The 17,328-nt window shown below is 51.0% G+C and overlaps 1 protein-coding gene across 3 annotated transcripts in view; it reads right to left on the bottom strand.

Moving 5' to 3' along the window:
• Window positions 1-1,439: 1,439 nt before the first annotated feature.
• TIMP2 (TIMP metallopeptidase inhibitor 2) overlaps window positions 1,440-17,328 on the bottom strand; it is a 67,852-nt gene continuing 51,963 nt past the window's right edge. For all 3 annotated transcript variants that reach the window (XM_032241481.1, XM_032241479.1, XM_032241480.1), the window contains exons 3-5: window positions 16,558-16,666; window positions 5,959-6,083; window positions 1,440-4,314 (exon numbers count right to left, since the gene is read on the bottom strand). In XM_032241481.1, coding sequence (XP_032097372.1) covers window positions 4,117-4,314; window positions 5,959-6,083; window positions 16,558-16,666 — 432 coding nt within the window. In that variant the 3' untranslated portion in view covers window positions 1,440-4,116. The remainder of the gene's footprint in view (window positions 4,315-5,958; window positions 6,084-16,557; window positions 16,667-17,328) is intronic.

Here is a 17,328-nt window from a genome sequence, read left to right as displayed (position 1 = left end):
GGAAGGAGGGAAGGGAAGGAGGGAGTGAGGGAAGGAGGAAGGGGGAGGGAGGAAGGGGGAGAGAGGAGGGAGGGATGGAGGGGAGGAGAGAGGGGAGGAGGGAGAAAGGAAGGAGGGGCTTCAAACTCAATGTTCAAAGTGACCTTGGAGGAGAAGCAATAGTTTAAAAAGAGAGAGATACAGACAGACAGACGCCTAGGAGTCAGATCAACCGACTGCAGTGGATGGGTCTTATCTGGGTCCTCATTCAAACCCATAAACCACACAAAAGCAACTATGAGACAGTCAGAGCTGTAAGACCACCGACTGGATGTTGGATGACATGATGAATTCTAAGTTTTTAAGGTATGATAAAGGTATTTTGAATTTTTTTTTTTTTTTTTTTTTTTTTTACATAGGATCTCACTCTGTCATCCAGGTTGGAGTGCAGTGGCGCAATCTCAGCTCACTGCACCCTCCACCTCCTGGGCTCGAGTGATCCTCCCACCTCAGTCTTCTGAGTAGCTGGGACTACAGGCTTGCACCACCACGCCCAGCTAATCTTTGCATTTTTTGTAGAGATGGGGTTTCTCTATGTTGTCCAGGCTGGTCCTGAATTCCTGGGCTCAGGCAATCCGCCCACCTTGGCATCCCAAAGTGCTGGGACTACAGGTGTGAGCCACCATGCCCAGCCTGGAAAAAGGTTTTAACTTATTTTTTAAACATATGTGTACTGGAACATTTATAAATGAGATTGTTTGATGCCTGGAATTCTTTCTTCCAAACAATTCTGGGCAGGGTGGGTGAAGGCTTTGTGTAGGTCCAGCGCTGGCCACCCGCCCTCAGTGTGGAAGCTGGGAGATGGGTGTGTGGATCTGAGTGTCTCCAGAATAAAAGGTGTAGGCACGTGCTGAATGAAGAGGGTCCTGTCCTACGCTTCCGCCTCTTCATCCAGCTAAGAAAACCACATTTGCTTTTATCTGTCCCATCTCTGCCACTGAATCTCACTTTTCTTTTTTTTTTCTTGAGACGGGGTCTCACTGTGTTGCCCAGGCTGGAGTGCAGTGGTGTGATTATAGCTCACTGCAACCTCCGCCTCCCAGGCTCCAGTGATCCTCCCATCTCAGCCTTTTGAGTAGCTGGGACCAGATGCGTGCCACCACGCCTATTTTTGGTAGAGACGGGGTTTTGCCATGTTGGCCAGGCTGGTCTCGAACTCCTGGGCTCAAACGATCCACCTGCCTTGGCCTCCCCAAGTGCTAGGATGACAGGTGTAAGCCACCATGCCTGGCCTGCACCCCACATTTGACTCAAAGCACACCAGCCATTTCTCTGGAGGACACAGGGAGCCCCTCTCCCGCCGGACAGGAAAGCCTCCTTTGCAAGGGCTGATTCACATTCTTGAGCTAGAAAGTGGCCATTCTGAACATCAGACACAGCCACACGGAGACAGCCCACACTCTCTTTGATAATACTGTTTATTGTCCACGGACCGAGCGATCGCTCAAGAATGATACAAAGCATCAGAGACATGCGCAGTCTGCTTGTCAACTTTCAGCAACTCTTGTGTGTTCCCAGCACAGGAAGGTCTCAGACTCCATATTCCAGCATAAACGCGGTGCTCCCTCCCCCAAAATCCAAACAGAAACAAACAAAATCAACAGAGCTTTAAATTACGGCAGCAAGTCCGATATTTCTTCACACTTATCAAGCAAAGATTTGAAAATAACTACAATGTAAACTTTAAATATTTTGAGTTGCTTGCAGGATGAAAGGGAGAAAAGAGCTGTGCTTAGAACATAACGTATAAATTAAACGATGCCAAATGGAGAGACTTCTTAAACTATATATATATATCGCCATTATTCACTGGGAAGTTATTTGAGCGGCTTCGCCTCTCGGCTGCCACGGGGCACTTATATTGACCTGTTTTGTTTTCTGCTCAGCATGGTTAAAAGACCAACGTGTGTGGATCGAATATAGAATATAAAGGCCGCCTTTCAGACCAATCCTACTCAAAGATCTTTTACTTTGTAATAATTTGAACAGGAGAACCAAAGACGGGAGACAGATGAAAGCAAAGAATACTCAGAGAACCAAAGGAAAGAGACCTGAAGGAAGCCACCCCAGAGGCCACGCTTTCCACTCAGGGTCAAACGCTTCCACGATGCAGAAACGGTTTTTTTTTGTTTGTTTTTTTTTAAAGTCCAAGTCTAATACCTACCAAGGATAATAAGAAACACAGCACAGGAATGATTACAGCTGATGTCAAAAACAAACCAGAACATTAAAAAAAATCAGCAGAAACAGGAGTAAATGTTACATATGATATCACCATACAGGAAGCGAACGGGGGTGGGGTGTTATATGGGTCAGAGGGGTCTGGTGGAGTTGTATACACTGGAGTGGCATGGACTGGTCCATTATGACATCTTACCAACTTTAGATCACTGTACAGCATGAACGCCTGTAGGGCAGGGGCTGATTCCTGGAAACCCTCCCAGTATGCCCTAGAAAGGGAAGTCACCAAGATCTGTGCTGACCAGGTCCCAGGTGGGCATGGGGGCTGCAGGGCACTCGGGGGTCAGGAGTCTTAACAGGTGCTTTGGGGTTGCTGCCAATAGAACAGGCTTAGGTGGCTTTGGAAGCGTTTTGCAGGACCGTGCGCGGGCGTCAGGCTTCGGTTTCACTGTGTGTGTGTGTATACATGTCTGCATAATGTGCATGTATAGCGTCAGTTTATCTTTACAACACAGGAGGAAACAAGAGAGTCTCCTTATCATTACCGAGAGAGTTCTTCCTATCTTAACCCCTATCTCACTAGCTTCAGGAAACACATAGTTTCCCCAGTTCCCTAGGAAGTTTCTTAACTAGATAATCTTTGTAATTTAAGAAATAAAAGCAGAAGTTGGTATATCTGCAACTCAGGTTCACATATCATCTGAGAATTCATCTTTAGAAAAATGAGATGTCTCTAAAACAGGCCACAGTGTCCTGGAGGCTCAGAAAGAAGTGAGAGTGTCACCAAAGCCACCTACCTCCAAAATCCTTCCCTTCCTAGGCTGGACTTACTACGCTTATCCAGCGTCACATGCAGAAAGCCCCATGGAGAACGATGCCTGTCAGTCTCTGAAGGAGAGAACATTAAACGCAGGAGGGCACAGCGAGAACCCAGCTTTTCCCCTCCTCAGGATGTGCAGATGGGAGCACAGCCAGGCCCTGCACACAAGCCCGGACAAAGCAAAGCCGCACAGCTCAATCCAGGCGCCTGATGCCAGGAGGGGCAGGAAGCAGTGGCAACTGCAGCAGCTCCGGAAGGGACCTTGAGGGCAGCCACCAGCCCCACACAGCAGCCTCAGGACAGGACCTCACAGACTCCCCCTGCCGGCTGGGGAGCACATGGGTGGGGGGTGCGGGAGACCAGAAAGACGCAGCTGAGGCTGGAACGTGGCTCAACTAGGGTTTCTCACTCCCATTTCTACAAGGCTCAGAAGGAGGCTCCCCCTGGAATTCTGAGGATTAATAGGATGGATGGGGCTCCTTGGAGAATGAGCCATTGGTTCCAGGCTGCCCCTGGATATGGGGGAGTCACAGGTGCTGGGAGTTCATGGTGGACACTGGGGCGACAGGGGCACTTGCCAGGGGCAGAGAGTGCTACAGTAGGGCCAGAGGTGTGGAAGCTGCAGAAAACAAGGGCCATGCCCCTCTCAGGATGAAAGGGACCTGGTAGGCCTGCTACACAGTCTTGCAATGACCCTCAAAAGTTTCTGCAAAATTCGCATTTCTAGGCCCTGCCCTAACCCAGCTGGGAGATCCCCAAGTGCTGCCTGCTCGGCGTCTGTGGCAGTGCCAAGGCAGGGACTGGGAGGGAAGCCACGTGTCCCCGCCCTGCACCCAAGGATCAAAGCCCCAGACACAGTGCCTGGCGAAGGGAGGATGGGATGAGGACCCTGGACCCACGTCTCCCTCCAGACCCACAACCGTGTCTATAAGGAGAAGCGGGGAGCAGAATCGCACTAATATGGACCCATGGGATGAGTGTTTTATTCATGCTGTTTCCAGGAAGGGATGTCAGAGCTGGACCAGTCGAAACCCTTGGAGTTTTTGCAGTTGGCCACAGGGCTGTGGCGGGCCCGATTATGGGTCCTCGATGTCGAGAAATTCCTGCTTGGGCGGCGCCGCACCACGGTACCATGCGCAGGACCCGTCGCTTCTCTTGATGCAGGCGAAGAACTTGGCCTGGTGCCCGTTGATGTTCTTCTCCGTGACCCAGTCCATCCAGAGGCACTCGTCCGGGGAGGAGATGTAGCATGGGATCATGGGGCAGCGTGTGATCTGAGGGGGGGGCACACGGAGGGAGATGGCGTCAGGACCCAGGGAGGGGTGGGCGGAGGCTGCTCAGGGGGCAGGTCCAGACCCCGGCAACGTGCCTGTCTGCGGTATGCAGGGATGGCAGCCTCTCCAGAGTCCCACAGCTCCTGCAGCGGCAGGCGGCTGGCCTGAGAGGGGGGCTCCCCTGCAGGGATGCCGTGCCCCGCCCACCGCAGCCCCCCTACTGCTGCAGCTGTGCCGCCCTTTGAGCCATCTCGTCTACCTCCCTGAGCATGAGAGAATGGCCTCAGCTTGGCCCTGCCCTCCCAGGGACAAAGCAATGATAAAAGGGCCTGGGTCTCCTGGAGATAGATTCCAGCCAAGCAAAAAAGGCCGGGAAAAGGCCCGTTCTTGCTCTCAAGCCCCAGACAAGGTCATCGGCAACTAGCAATTCAGTAAAGGAGCCCAAGGATACAAGAGGTTGACCACCCTAACGGCCGTGGAAAGAAAAAGGAAGAACTTGCTTTGATTTCATGTTGGGCACAGAGGAGTTTTGCTTAATATACATATGGCTGGAGACTGGGTTCAGAATTCCTGTTCCGAACCTGCTGAGAAGGGGCTGGCGGCCACTGGGAGGGAGGGTGGCCCCAGGCAGCTTCCCAGGGAAGGCCGATCCCTGCAGCCTCACCCGAGTCTTCTGGTCCCAGACTCACTGCGGATGACTGGGGGGGCAGGGGGTACCTAGCACTCAGCAATGCTTCCTGCGGGGAGGGCGGGGACAGGGTGCTAGCAGCCCATGGGAGCCGTGGAGGCGGCGATCTCCCCCTCCAGAGCCACATCTCAGAGCTGCGCTGCTAGGGCTGTGCACAACCTCCGGGCTGATTTTAACAGGAGCTGGCATTCAGGTGTTCTCAACACAGACCCCACGTAGACACTGACCCGGTGTGGAAATGTCGGGAATGTTGGAAAAATCGTAACGCCTGCAGCGCCCTCTCACAAGCGTTTACACTTGCACATTTGAAGAAAATTATCCATAGGACTATATTCTCCCCATACAGCTCCTTTTGCTAGAAGCTACAGGTAACAGAGCTGAATTCATGCTCTTACTCTCAAATCTCCTAGCCTTCCAGACGTCCCCCCACTTTTTTTTTTGAGATGGAGCCTTACTCTGTTACCCAGGCTGGAGTGCAGTGGTGCGATCTTGGGGCTCACTGCAACCTCCACCTTTCAGGTTCAAGCAATTCTCGAGCTTCAGCCTCCAAAGTTGCTGGGATCACAGGCATGCATGACCTCACCTGGCTGATTTTTGTGTTTTTTGTAGAGACAGGGTTTCACCATGTTGACCACACTGATCTCAAACTCCTGACCTCAAGCAACCTGCTCACCTTGGCTTGTCAAAGTGCTGGGATTACAGGCTGAGCCACCGCGCCCAGCCTCCAGACATCCCTTGGCAGCATGTGTCTCAGAGCTCTCCAGGGACCGGGGGCCAAAGGCTCTGTCTCCGGCCAGACAGCCTCATTCCTGGGAGGAGCAGACCTTCCCGGAGCCCAGTCTTAAATCAGGACCTGAGGATTAAGAGGCCCTGGAAAGCCAGGGACCAAAACCCCGCAGTCCATCTGGAGGCAGTGGGAGGAGGTGATGCCCCCGGTGGAGGCGGGACCCGCTTACCTTGCACTCGCAGCCCATCTGGTACCTGTGGTTCAGGCTCTTCTTCTGGGTGGTGCTCAGGGTATCCCAGGGCACGATGAAGTCACAGAGGGTGATGTGCATCTTGCCATCCCCCTCGGCCTTTCCTGCAGAGAGACGGAGTCACCAAGCTCAGTGTTAGGGTCAAGTCCTCCTTCTGCCCAGATCCTGCCCCCAGCGCAGGGGTGCTGGGATTTCGCTGTAACCATACTGTGCACTGTCTGAGTTTAAACAAAACACGTGGCTGGGCATGGTAGCTCACTCCTGTGATCCCGGCACTTTGGGAGGCTGAGGCACAAGAATCCCTCTTGAACCCCAGAGGCAGACGTTGCAGTGAGCTGAGATAGTGCCACAGCACTCCAGCCTGGGTGACAACGCAAGACTGTGTCTTAGAGAAACAAAAAGCGGGAAAAACAAGCCATAATGCATGCTCGCTGATGGAAACTTAAATGCAGTTAAATGTAGGAAACAATCAAGAAAAACCTTCCCTACTCTCATGACCCACAGCTAACATTTTGATGTATTTCCTTCCAAGGTTCCAGGACTGATTTTTGTGACAGTCTTGCTCTGCCACTCAGGCCACGGTGCAACGGTATCATCACAGCTCACACTGCAGCCTTGGTCACCAGGCTCAGCGACCCTGCCGCCTCAGCCTCCCAAATAGCTGGGCCTATCGGTGTGAACCACGAAACCCTGCTCACCCTGCTTATTTATTTTTTTGTAGAGATGGTGTCTTGCTACGTTACTCAGGCTGGTCTCAAACTTCTGGGCTCAAGTGATACCTCCGCCTCGGCCTCCCAAAGTGCTGGGGTTACAGACATGAGCCAGCACACCTGGCCCCAATATTCTTTTAAATTAAATTTTATTCTAGAAAAAAAGGATGAAGATGATAGCTCACTAATTTGCCCAGGCTGGTCTTGAACTCCTGAGCTCAAGTGATCCTCCCACCTTGACTTCCCAAAGCGCTGGGATTACAGGTGTGAGCCACTGCGCCCGGCCAATATTCTCTTACACGTGCATCTTCATACATAGAACATCGTGCAGTATGTAGACTGTATTATTTCCTGTTTTTATTTCCATAAAATATTAATTCACAGGCATTTCTCCCATTTGAGTTTGAACTTTTAATTCTGCATTTTTCCATGATGAAGAGCCAAAGCATGGAACTTTTGAAAACGAGGAACCTGCTCTGAACTCGTCAGGCACGGAGACCTGCGGCTCCTTCCTGAACTTCAGGCTCCTGCCTCATCAGCTGCCTCCTTCCAGGGCTGGAGATTCTGCCTTGGCAACAGCCTTGGCATTGTCCAAGCAGGAGGAAAAGAACAAAGGAGTGTGTTGCAGAACCTAATGACAGCTCATTTCAAAATGCACCCCTCAGGCCCGGCGCGGTGGCTCACGCCTCTGATCCCTGCACTTTGAGAGGCCAAGGCAGGCGGATCGCTTGAGGTTAGGAGTTAGAGACCAGCCTGGCCAACATAGTGAAACCCCGTCTCTACTAAAAATACAAAAAAATTAGCCAGGCATGGTAGCACATGCCTGTAAGCTACTCAGGAGGCTGAGACGGGTGGGTCACTTGAAACTGGGAGGTGCAGGTTGCAATGAGCCAAGATGGCAACACTGCACTCCAGCCTGGGTGACAGAGCGAGACTCCATCTCAAAAAAGAAAAAAAAATAATAATATAAAAACTCATCTTTCAGGCTGGGCACGGTGGCTCGCACCTGTAATCCCAGCACTTTGGGAGGTCAAGGCGGGCAGATCACTCGAGGTCACAAGTTCGAGACCAGTCTGGCCAACATGGTGAAACCCTGTCTCTAGTAAAAATACAAAAATTAGCCAGGCATGGTGGCAGGTGCCTGTAATCCCAGCTACTAAGGAGGCTGAGGCAGGAGAATTGTTTGAACCCTGAGTCATAGGTTACAGTGGGCCGAGATCACGCCACGACACTCCAGCCTGGATGACAAGAGCGAAAAGCCATCTAAAAATAAATAAATAGGCCGGGCGCGGTGGCTCAAGCCTGTAATCCCAGCACTTTGGGAGGCAGAGGCGGGTGGATCACGAGGTCAAGAGATCGAGACCATCCTGGTCAACATGGTGAAACCCTGTCTCTACTAAAAATACAAAAAATTAGCTGGGCATGGTGGTGCGTGCCTGTAATCCCAGCTACTCAGGAGGCTGAGGCAGGAGAATTGCCTGAACCCGGGAGGCGGAGGTTGCGGTGAGCCGAGATCGCGCCATTGCACTCCAGCCTGGGTAACAAGAGCGAAACTCCGTCTCAAAAAAAATAAAAAATAAAAAATAAATAAATAAATAAATAAATAAAATAAAAATACAAAAAAATTAGCCAGGTATGGTGGCACATGCCTGTAGTCCCAGCCACTCGGGAGGGTGAGGCAGGAGAATCGCCTGAACTCAGGAGGCAGAGGTTGCAGTGAGCCGAGATCGCGCCACTGCGCTCCAGCTTGGGTGACAAAGTGAGACCCAGAAAAACAAAAACAAAAGCAAAAAAACCACCCGATCTTCCTGCCACAACAGTCCCTTGTGAAGAGACACAGATGTCAGTGATGAGCACCTGCACCTGGCAGATACCAATGGGCAATTCCTTGAGAAGCAGACAGAGCCTCAGGCTGTGCCCTGAGCACTTCTGTTTGACAAAGTTTCATTCATCTGACTTAACGATCTCAGGCACAGCAGGATCTGCTAATAGAAACGCAGCCCAGTGAAGAACTAATGCAGCTCCCGCCTGCACCCCCGTGCCATGGAAATGCGTCCCGCTTGCCTGGGGCTTCAGGCAGGCACAAGTGGCCTCCATTGTCCTGGGCACGGTGCAATCATTGTGCCAGCCCCCTGGGTTTGAATTCTTATGCACTTCCTGTTCTAGCTGCTCCTTCACCTTGGGGAGCTCTTTGGGTCAGTCCCTTTATCTGTTTAGGCTCGTGACATTCCAGGTGCAGAACAGGATGAGAAAGCAGAATGACTCCTGTAACATTTATTCTGAACCCTACAACTTCACAAGACAAGTGTTTGGGTGGCCTCAAGACAATTCAAAACTAGATATGTAACTTTCCCCGCTAGACCCACAGCTATTTTCCGTGAGTTCAGAATAGATCAGGAAGGAGCAAAGCTGACACCTGGGAAGGAACCCATTCATGGATCCTGGTTGATTCTGGCATTTGGTGCCCATACAGGTATACTGCAGTCCCATGCCCGGCCAGCCTGGGCATCCACCACCACAGACGGGCTGCAGCTCCATCATGGCTTCCCAGCTTCTTTGGTGATTTCCGCTGTCTCTATCACTTGACTAGCATCAATTCCCACTCTATATTAGACTTGCCTTTCTTCTGCATCTCACTCCTTAGCCAGAGAGTAATCTAAGGGTTGTGTCTTAACCCTTACGTATCCACAGTTCCCTACATAGTAATTGCTCAGTAACTTTACTGATGAGGCACCCCAGTGCTTGTTCTAATGATTTGCTTCACATTCTGCCTTTTCCTGCCATCTTCTCTTTTGGCCTTTTACCACCAATTCTGGCTTCCTCTAAAGTAAGCAATGGCAGGAAGAAGAGATGAAGTGAAAATTGTATCTTTTCTTTCTTTTTTTTGTTGGAGACGGAGTCTTGCTCTGTCACCCAGGCTGGAGTACTGTGGCACCGTCTCCGCCCGCTGGAACCGCCACCTCCAGGGTTCAAGCAATTCTCCTGCCTCAGCCTCCCAAGTAACAGGGATTACAGGTGTGTGCCACCACGGGTGCCTAAATCTTTTTATTTTTTAGTAGAGGCAGGGTTTCATCATGTTGGCCAGGGTGGTACTGAACAACCGACCTCCAGTGATCCTGGCCAAAAAACCGTATCTTTTCAATGGTACTAGTTACTGGGCTAATGTGAACACTGGCTGTCACATATCAATGTTAAGAGAAGACCCCCTCTGGGTTGGGCACGGTGGCTCACACCTGTAATCCCAGCCCTTTGGGAGGCCAAGGCTGGTGGATCACAAGGTCAAGACATTGAGACCATCCCGGCCAACATGGTGAAACCCCATCTCTACTGAAAATACAAAAATTAGCTGGGCATGGTGGCCTACGCCTGTAGTCCCAGCTACTCGGGAGGCTGAGACAGGAGAATTGCTTGAACCCAGGAAGTGGAGGCTGCAGTGAGCTGAGATCACGCCACTGCACTCCAGCCTGGTGCCTGGTGACAGAGCGAGACTCTGACTCCAAAAAAAAAAAAAAAAAAAAAAGAGAGAGAGAAAAGAAAAGACCCCTTCTGGTCTGATTAAGACTTGGCTGGGCACACACACCATGAGCATCTGCTGTAATGTTCTACTTATGTCTGTCTTGGAGAAAAACGAGGCATGAGTCTTGGTTACAGAAAACCAGGAATTAAAATTTGTAACAAAGGGTTGTATGTTGATTTTCCCTTTTGGAGAAGAGGAATGCAGAAGAAGATTACAGGGCCAATTCGAGATGAGTCTCCTGGTGCCTGACTCCACACGTGAGGGTGAGTCATCAGCCCAAGAGGAGGTGGCCTGCTCAAGCCATGTGGTCACTCACCAGCTGCAGCCAGCCCAAGCTGCGTGGTTCACGTGCCTGTCATTTCTGGTTAGCCCCCGGATAAAGGGCCGATCCTGAGTCCAGGCAACCTGGATCTAGGTTCCTGCCTCAGGAAATAAATGCCAGGTCGAATGTGGAGTCATCTGACCAAGGCTGGGAAAGAAGTCAGATGGGAGAAGCTCCTTTCACCACAATGTGAGTCAGCCACTGTGGCCACAACGGCCCCACCCCTGCTCCCCCTCCCAGGGAGAGGAGGATGAAGTAATGCAGCCTCATTGGTGGAGGAGAAGATCCACAGCCAGCTGGCCACTGGGCAGGTCTCACAGTCTTCTTTAACTTTGATTTTAGAAACAGAAAGTCCATGTGGAGATCTGTTACGTGGACATGCTGTGTGTCCCTGAGGTCTGGAATACAAATGGATCCAGCGCCCAGGTAGTGAGGATGGTGCTCAGTAGGTAGGTTTTCTCAGCCCTTACCCCACAATTCCTCCCTCTTGCCTCCTGTATTCCCCAGCGTCTCTTGTTCCCATTTTTATGACCATGTGTACCCAACGTTTAGCTCCCACTTATAAGTGAGAACACGTGGTATTTGGTTTTCTGTTTTTGTGTGAGTTCCCTTAGGATAATGGTTTCCAGCTACATTTGTCACTGCAAAGGACATGATTTCATTCCTTTTTACGGCTGTGTAGTATTCCGTGATACATACGCACATTTTCTTTTTTTTTTTTTTTTTTTTTGGGGGCGGAGTTTCACTCTTGTTGCCCAGGCTGGAGTGCAATGGCGCGATCTCGGCTCACCGCAACCTCCGCCTCCTGGGTTCAGGCAATTCTCCTGTTCTCCTGCCTCAGCCTCCTGAGTAGCTGGGATTATAGGCACGCGCCACCATGCCCAGCTAATTTTTTGTATTTTTAGTAGAGACGGGGTTTCACCGTGTTGACCAGGATGGTCTCAATCTCTTGATCTCGTGATCCACCCGCCTCGGCCTCCCAAAGTGCTGGGATTACAGGCGTGAGCCACCGCGCCCGGCCGCACATTTTCTTTATCCAGTTCACCATGGATGGGCACTTGGGTAGAGTCCACGTCTTTGCTATTACAAACAGTGGTGATGAACATATCGGCGCAGTGTCACTGAATGATTTATTTTCCTTTGGGTGTATACCCAGGAGCGGGACTGCTGGGTCGAATGCTGCTTCCATTCTCAGTTCTCTGAGAAACCTCCAAAGCGTGCTCCACAGTGGCAAACTCGTTTACATTCCCACTAACAGCATGTCAGTGTTGCCTTTTCTCTGCAGCCTTGCCAACATCAGGTTTTTTTGTTTTTAACTTCTTAACTAGAGCTCTTCAGAATCTTTCCATGACAGCTTTCTAGCGAGGATCCTGCTACAGAACCAGGGAGCAGGGAACTTCCAGCAGAGCCTTCACGTCCACTCTGCTGCCGGCTGCCCTAGCTCTTCGTAGACCTTCAGTGTAGTTCTGTATTGACTCACCAGCCTGTCATGCAGTGCTGTGCCACATGCATGGGTCACTGCCATTTCCAATTTGTTTTGTTTTTTTTTTTTTTTTTTTGAGACAGAGTCTTGCTCTGTCGCCAGTCTGGAGTGTAGCGGCACGAGCTCGGCTCATTGCAGCCTCCGCCTCCCAGGTCCCAGCAATTCTCCTGCCTCAGCCTACTGAGTATTTGGGATTACAGGTGCACCCCACCATGCCCGGCTAATTTTTGTATTTTCAGGAGAGATGGGGTTTCACCATGTTGGCCAGGCTGGTCTTGAACTCCTGACCTCAGGTGATCTGCCTGTTTCGGCCTCCCAAAGTGCTGGGATGACAGGCATGAGCCATCGTACCCGGCCCATCTCCAATTTAAGAAATAAAACTATCAGCTACCCTTGAGTGAGGTCTGAGATAACCAGCATCTCTGGGACCATCATTCTGGCCTTCCGCTCCCACTTCCACCCTCTGAACAACCCCTCCTGGGGCAGATACTACTGTTGCCATCCCCCACATATTGATCAGCATGGGAGGCACAGACGGGTCAAGTCACTTGGTCAAGGATATTAAGGAGTCAGGTGTCAGAGCATAGATTCAATCTCCAGCAGGTGTGTTTCCAGAGCCTTCCCTTGGGCGCCTCACATCTTTTTATTACACTTAGTTGTTATCTTTTTCTCTTCTAAAACACAGACAGGGTCTTGCTCTGTCACCAGGCTGGAGTGCGGCGGTGCAGGCCTAGCTCACGGTGGCCTCAAACACCTGAGCTCAAGGGATCTTCCTGCCTCAGCCTCCCAAGCAGATAGGATTACAGGTGCGCATGACCACGCCCAGCTGACTTCCTTCCTTCCTTCCTTCCTTCCTTCCTTCCTCCCTTCCTCTTCCTTCCTTCCTTCCTCCCCTCCACTTCCTTCCTTCCTTCCTTCATATTTTGTAGATATAGGGTCTTGTTATATCGTCCAGGCTGATCATGAACTCCTGACCTCCAACCATCCTCCTGCCTCAGCCTCCCCAAATGCTAGGATTACAGGTGTGAGCCACTATGGTTGGCCCATTTACTTATTTTCTTTATGCAAGAAACTGTTAGCACATGGCACCTTTAGTTCTGTGCCCTCATCACAACCTCCTCTTGCCTCCTCCTTGAGATACTAAGCAGTGTCTGTGTTATAAAGTTAATGGAAATGTCAACAATTTGAAAACATATATAGAATTCAACTGAGAAGAATATCACACATGGGAAACTTTAAAATGTATGCACATAAAAAGAAATCAAATCTGACCCATGCTACAGCATGGATGAACTTGAGGACATGATGTGAAGCGCAGCAGGTGAGCTACGGAAGGAGGTGTGACCCCACCTGCACGAGGTGCCGAGATCGGACAGATTCATGGAGATGAGGTAGAAAGGTGGCTGGGAGATGCTGGGCAAACAGAGGTCCAGGGAAGTATCGGTAATGGGGACGGAGATTCAGTTTGGGATGACGAAAAAGTTCTAGAAATAGGTAGTGACAGTCACACAACATCGTGAATGTACTTAATGTTGGCCCAGCGCAGTGGCTCATGCCTGTAATCTCAGCACTCTGGGAGGCTGAGGTGGGCGGAGCCCCTGAGGTCAGGAGTTCAAGACCAGCCTGGCAAACATGGCAAAACCCTATCTCTACTAAAAATACAAAAAATTAGCTGGGCATGGTGGCGGGTCCTCCCAGTCCTCCCAGTCCTCCCACTGAGATCCTCCCAGTCCTCAGGAAACTGAGGCAGGAGATTTGCTTGAACCTGGGAAGCAGAAGTTGCAGTGACCGGAGATTGCACCACTGCCCTCCAGGCTGGGCGACAGAGAGAGGCTCCATCTCAACAAAACAAAACAAAACAAAAAACAGAGAGCCCCGCCATGGGCGAGCATTCAGCTGGGTATGTTTGGAGACCGGGGCTGGCTCAGACCAAGGTCACTTTTGCACCCAAGAGTCCACCTGTGCATGGAACCCCCGCCCTTTGTCCTTCCACAGCTCTGCAGTTTGGCAGACAGCCCCTAGAGGGCAGTGTGAGGAGACTGAGCTGGGACTGCTGGACTAAAGGCTGTTCCCTATGGACTAGGGAAAAAAAGAGGACACAGGAAACTGGAAGTAAGTTCCCTGCACCACGGGGGATTCTGTCTCCTTGTCTCTCCAGGTTTTATTTTTCTGGTAACAAAAGTCATAGATGTCATAATTTTATTTTGAGACAGAGTCTCGCTCTGTCACCAGGCACCAGGCTGGAGTGCAGTGGTGCGATCTCGGCTCACCGCAACCTCCGCCTCCTGGGTTCAAGCAATTCTCCTGCCTTAGCCTCTCAAGTAGCTGGGGCTACAGGTGCATGCCACCACACCCAGCTAATTTTTTTTTTTTTTTTTTTTTGAGTCGGAGTTTCGCTCTTGTTACCCAGGCTGGAGTGCAATGGCGCGATCTCGGCTCACCGCAACCTCCGCCTCCTGGGTTCAGGCAATTCTCCTGCCTCAGCCTCCTGAGTAGCTGGGATTACAGGCACGCCCCACCATGCCCAGCTAATTTTTTGTAGTTTTAGTAGAGACGGGGTTTCACCGCGTTGACCAGGATGGTCTCGATCTCTTGACCTCGTGATCCACCCGCCTCGGCCTCCCAAAGTGCTGAGATTACAGGCGTGATGCCATAATTTAAAGGTTTAACAAATACAGTAAAGAACTGAAAGAGAGACACAGCAGATGCCAACACGCCGGGGAATCTCCTCCTGTGCTCTGTTCTGTACACAGGCTGTAGCAGCCCCCGAATGCCACGCTGCAGACCACATCTCAGCCACGTGCCACCGCCTGTGGCTCCAAGAGCCACCCCAGCTCTTCTGTCTCCCCTGTGTTTTTCTGAGGGCATTAGTTAGCTGGTAAGATCTTTACAGCACAGATGATTTTTGTCCACTTGCCCCTCTCCATTTGATTTTCTTTTTCTTATGAAAATCAGATAATACTGGGCATGTAAAATGGTAAAGCTGCCTTGGAAAATGGTTTGGCAGCTCCTCAAATGGTTAAATCTAAAGTCACCCAAAGCCCCCCCAACCCCAATTCCACGGCCAGTGATACACCCAAGAAAAATGAGAACAGGTCCCTGCAAAAACCCACACACCAATGTTCACTGCGACATTTGTCACAACTGTCAAACACAGGTGACAGTGGCAACAACCCAAATGCCTATCAGATGATGAGAGGATACACAAAATGTGGCCTCTCCATACAACAGAATATCCCAGAAAGGAATGAAAGTCTCATACACGCTGTCACATGAATCAGCCTTGGAAACACGAAAGCAGCCAGTTACGCAAGGCCACATGTAGGACTCCGTTCCTAGGAAAGCCGAGCATAGAGAAATCTGTAGAGACGGGAAGTATACTAGTGGCTGCTTTGGGCTGGGGTGTGGGGAGACGGGGCGCTAGGAGGGTAATGGCTCAAGAATACAGGATTTTGTTCTGACTGCAGTGATGGTTGCATAACTCTGTGAATATACTAAAACCACTGAATTTCAGGCCGGGCATGGTGGCTCACGCTTATAATCCCAGCACTTTGGGAAGCTGAGGCAGGCGGATCACTTGAGGTCAGGAGTTCGAGATCAGCCTGGCCAACATGGTGAAATCTCTTCTCTACTAAAAATATTTTTAAAAGTTAGCCAGGTGTGGTGGCGCATGCCTGTAATCCCAGCTAGTCGGGAGGATGAGGCAGGTGAATCGCTAGAACCCTGGAGGTGGAGGTTACAGTGAGCTGAGATTGTGCCACTCACTCCAGCCTGGGCGACAGAGCAAGACTCTATCTCAAAAAAAAAAAAAAAAAGAAATGTTAACATGGTTACATTTTGCTACATACATTTTACCAAAATAAAAAAAAGGAGCCGGGCGCGGTGGCTCAAGCCTGTAATCCCAGCACTTTGGGAGGCCGAGGCGGGTGGATCACGAGGTCAAGAGATCGAGACCATCCTGGTCAACATGGTGAAACCCCATCTCTACTAAAAATACAAAAAATTAGCTGGGCATGGTGGTGCATGCCTGTAATCCCAGCGACTCAGGAGGCTGAGGCAGGAGAATTGCCTGAACCCAGGAGGCGGAGGTTGCGGTGAGCCGAGATTGCGCCATTGCACTCCAGCCTGGGTAACAAGAGCGAAACTCCGTCTCAAAAAAAAAAAAAAAGAGACAGATGAAGAAATAAGTCAAGCAAGTCTCCAGCATAAAATCAACAGACTTCACGCAAGCTCTCGGCCCTCCTGATGGCAGAAGAGTCCTCTGCCTTGCACATTTCCAGCACACACCTCCCTTTTAGGAAGAAAAGGCAAAAACGCTCACCTTTTTTGTCCACCAATCTTAAATTTCCAAGGAAACTGGCAGGTAGGTGAACATTCACTCACATTCTCTGATGGGAAGTGTGGAGAGGGCACCTTGCACCCTGCCTCACTGCCTCAACTCCTCCGCCTCCCCGCCCGCGGAGCCTGGGAAGTGAGCCCTGGACCGCGTCGAGGGACAGCCCCGCTTCTGAGCATGCCTCCGGCTGGCGGCCCCACTCATACGCACCTGCAATGAGATATTCCTTCTTTCCTCCAACGTCCAGCGAGACCCCACACACTGCCGAGGAGGGGGCTGTGTAGATAAACTCTATGTCCTTTTCAGGCCCTTTGAACATCTAGAAAGACAGGAGAAGGACACGTAAGCAGAGGCAGGTGGCGCAGTCGGTGAATTCCACTCCCATCTAGAACACCCCGGGCAGCACAACCTGTGTCTGTGGTACACCTGGCACCAAAGAGGACGACCAGGTAGTGCCAACTGCATGGATTAGAAAAGGACCATTTCCGCTGGGCGCAGGGCTCACGCCTACAATCCCAGCACTGTGGGAGGCTGAGGCGGGTGGATCACCTCAGGTCAGGAGTTCAAGACCAGCCTGGCCAACATAGTGAAACCCCATCTCTACTAAAAATACAAAAATTAGCTGAGCGTGGTGGCAAGTGCCTGTAATCCCAGCTACTTGGGAGGCTGAGGCAGGAGAATCATTCGAACCCAGGAGGCAGAGGTTGCAGTGAGCTGAGATTGTACCATTGCACTCCAGCCTGGACCAAAAAAAAAATTAAAAAAAGTGCCAGGCGCAGTGGCTCACGCCTGGAATCCCAGCACTTTGGGAGGCTGAGGCAGGCAGATCATGAGGTCAAGAGATTGAGACCATCCTGGCCAAAATGGTGAAACCCCACCTCACCTCTACTAAAAAAATTAGCTGGGTGTGGTGGTGTGGGCCTGTAGTCCCAGCTACTCGGGAGGCTGAGGCAGGAGAATCGCTTGAACCCAGGAGGCGGA

Source organism: Sapajus apella, unplaced genomic scaffold (assembly GCF_009761245.1).
Source record: "Sapajus apella isolate SASKATOON/1434 unplaced genomic scaffold, GSC_monkey_1.0 scaffold48, whole genome shotgun sequence".
NCBI lineage: Eukaryota > Metazoa > Chordata > Mammalia > Primates > Cebidae > Sapajus > Sapajus apella.
This window is presented reverse-complemented; position numbering and strand designations above follow the sequence as displayed.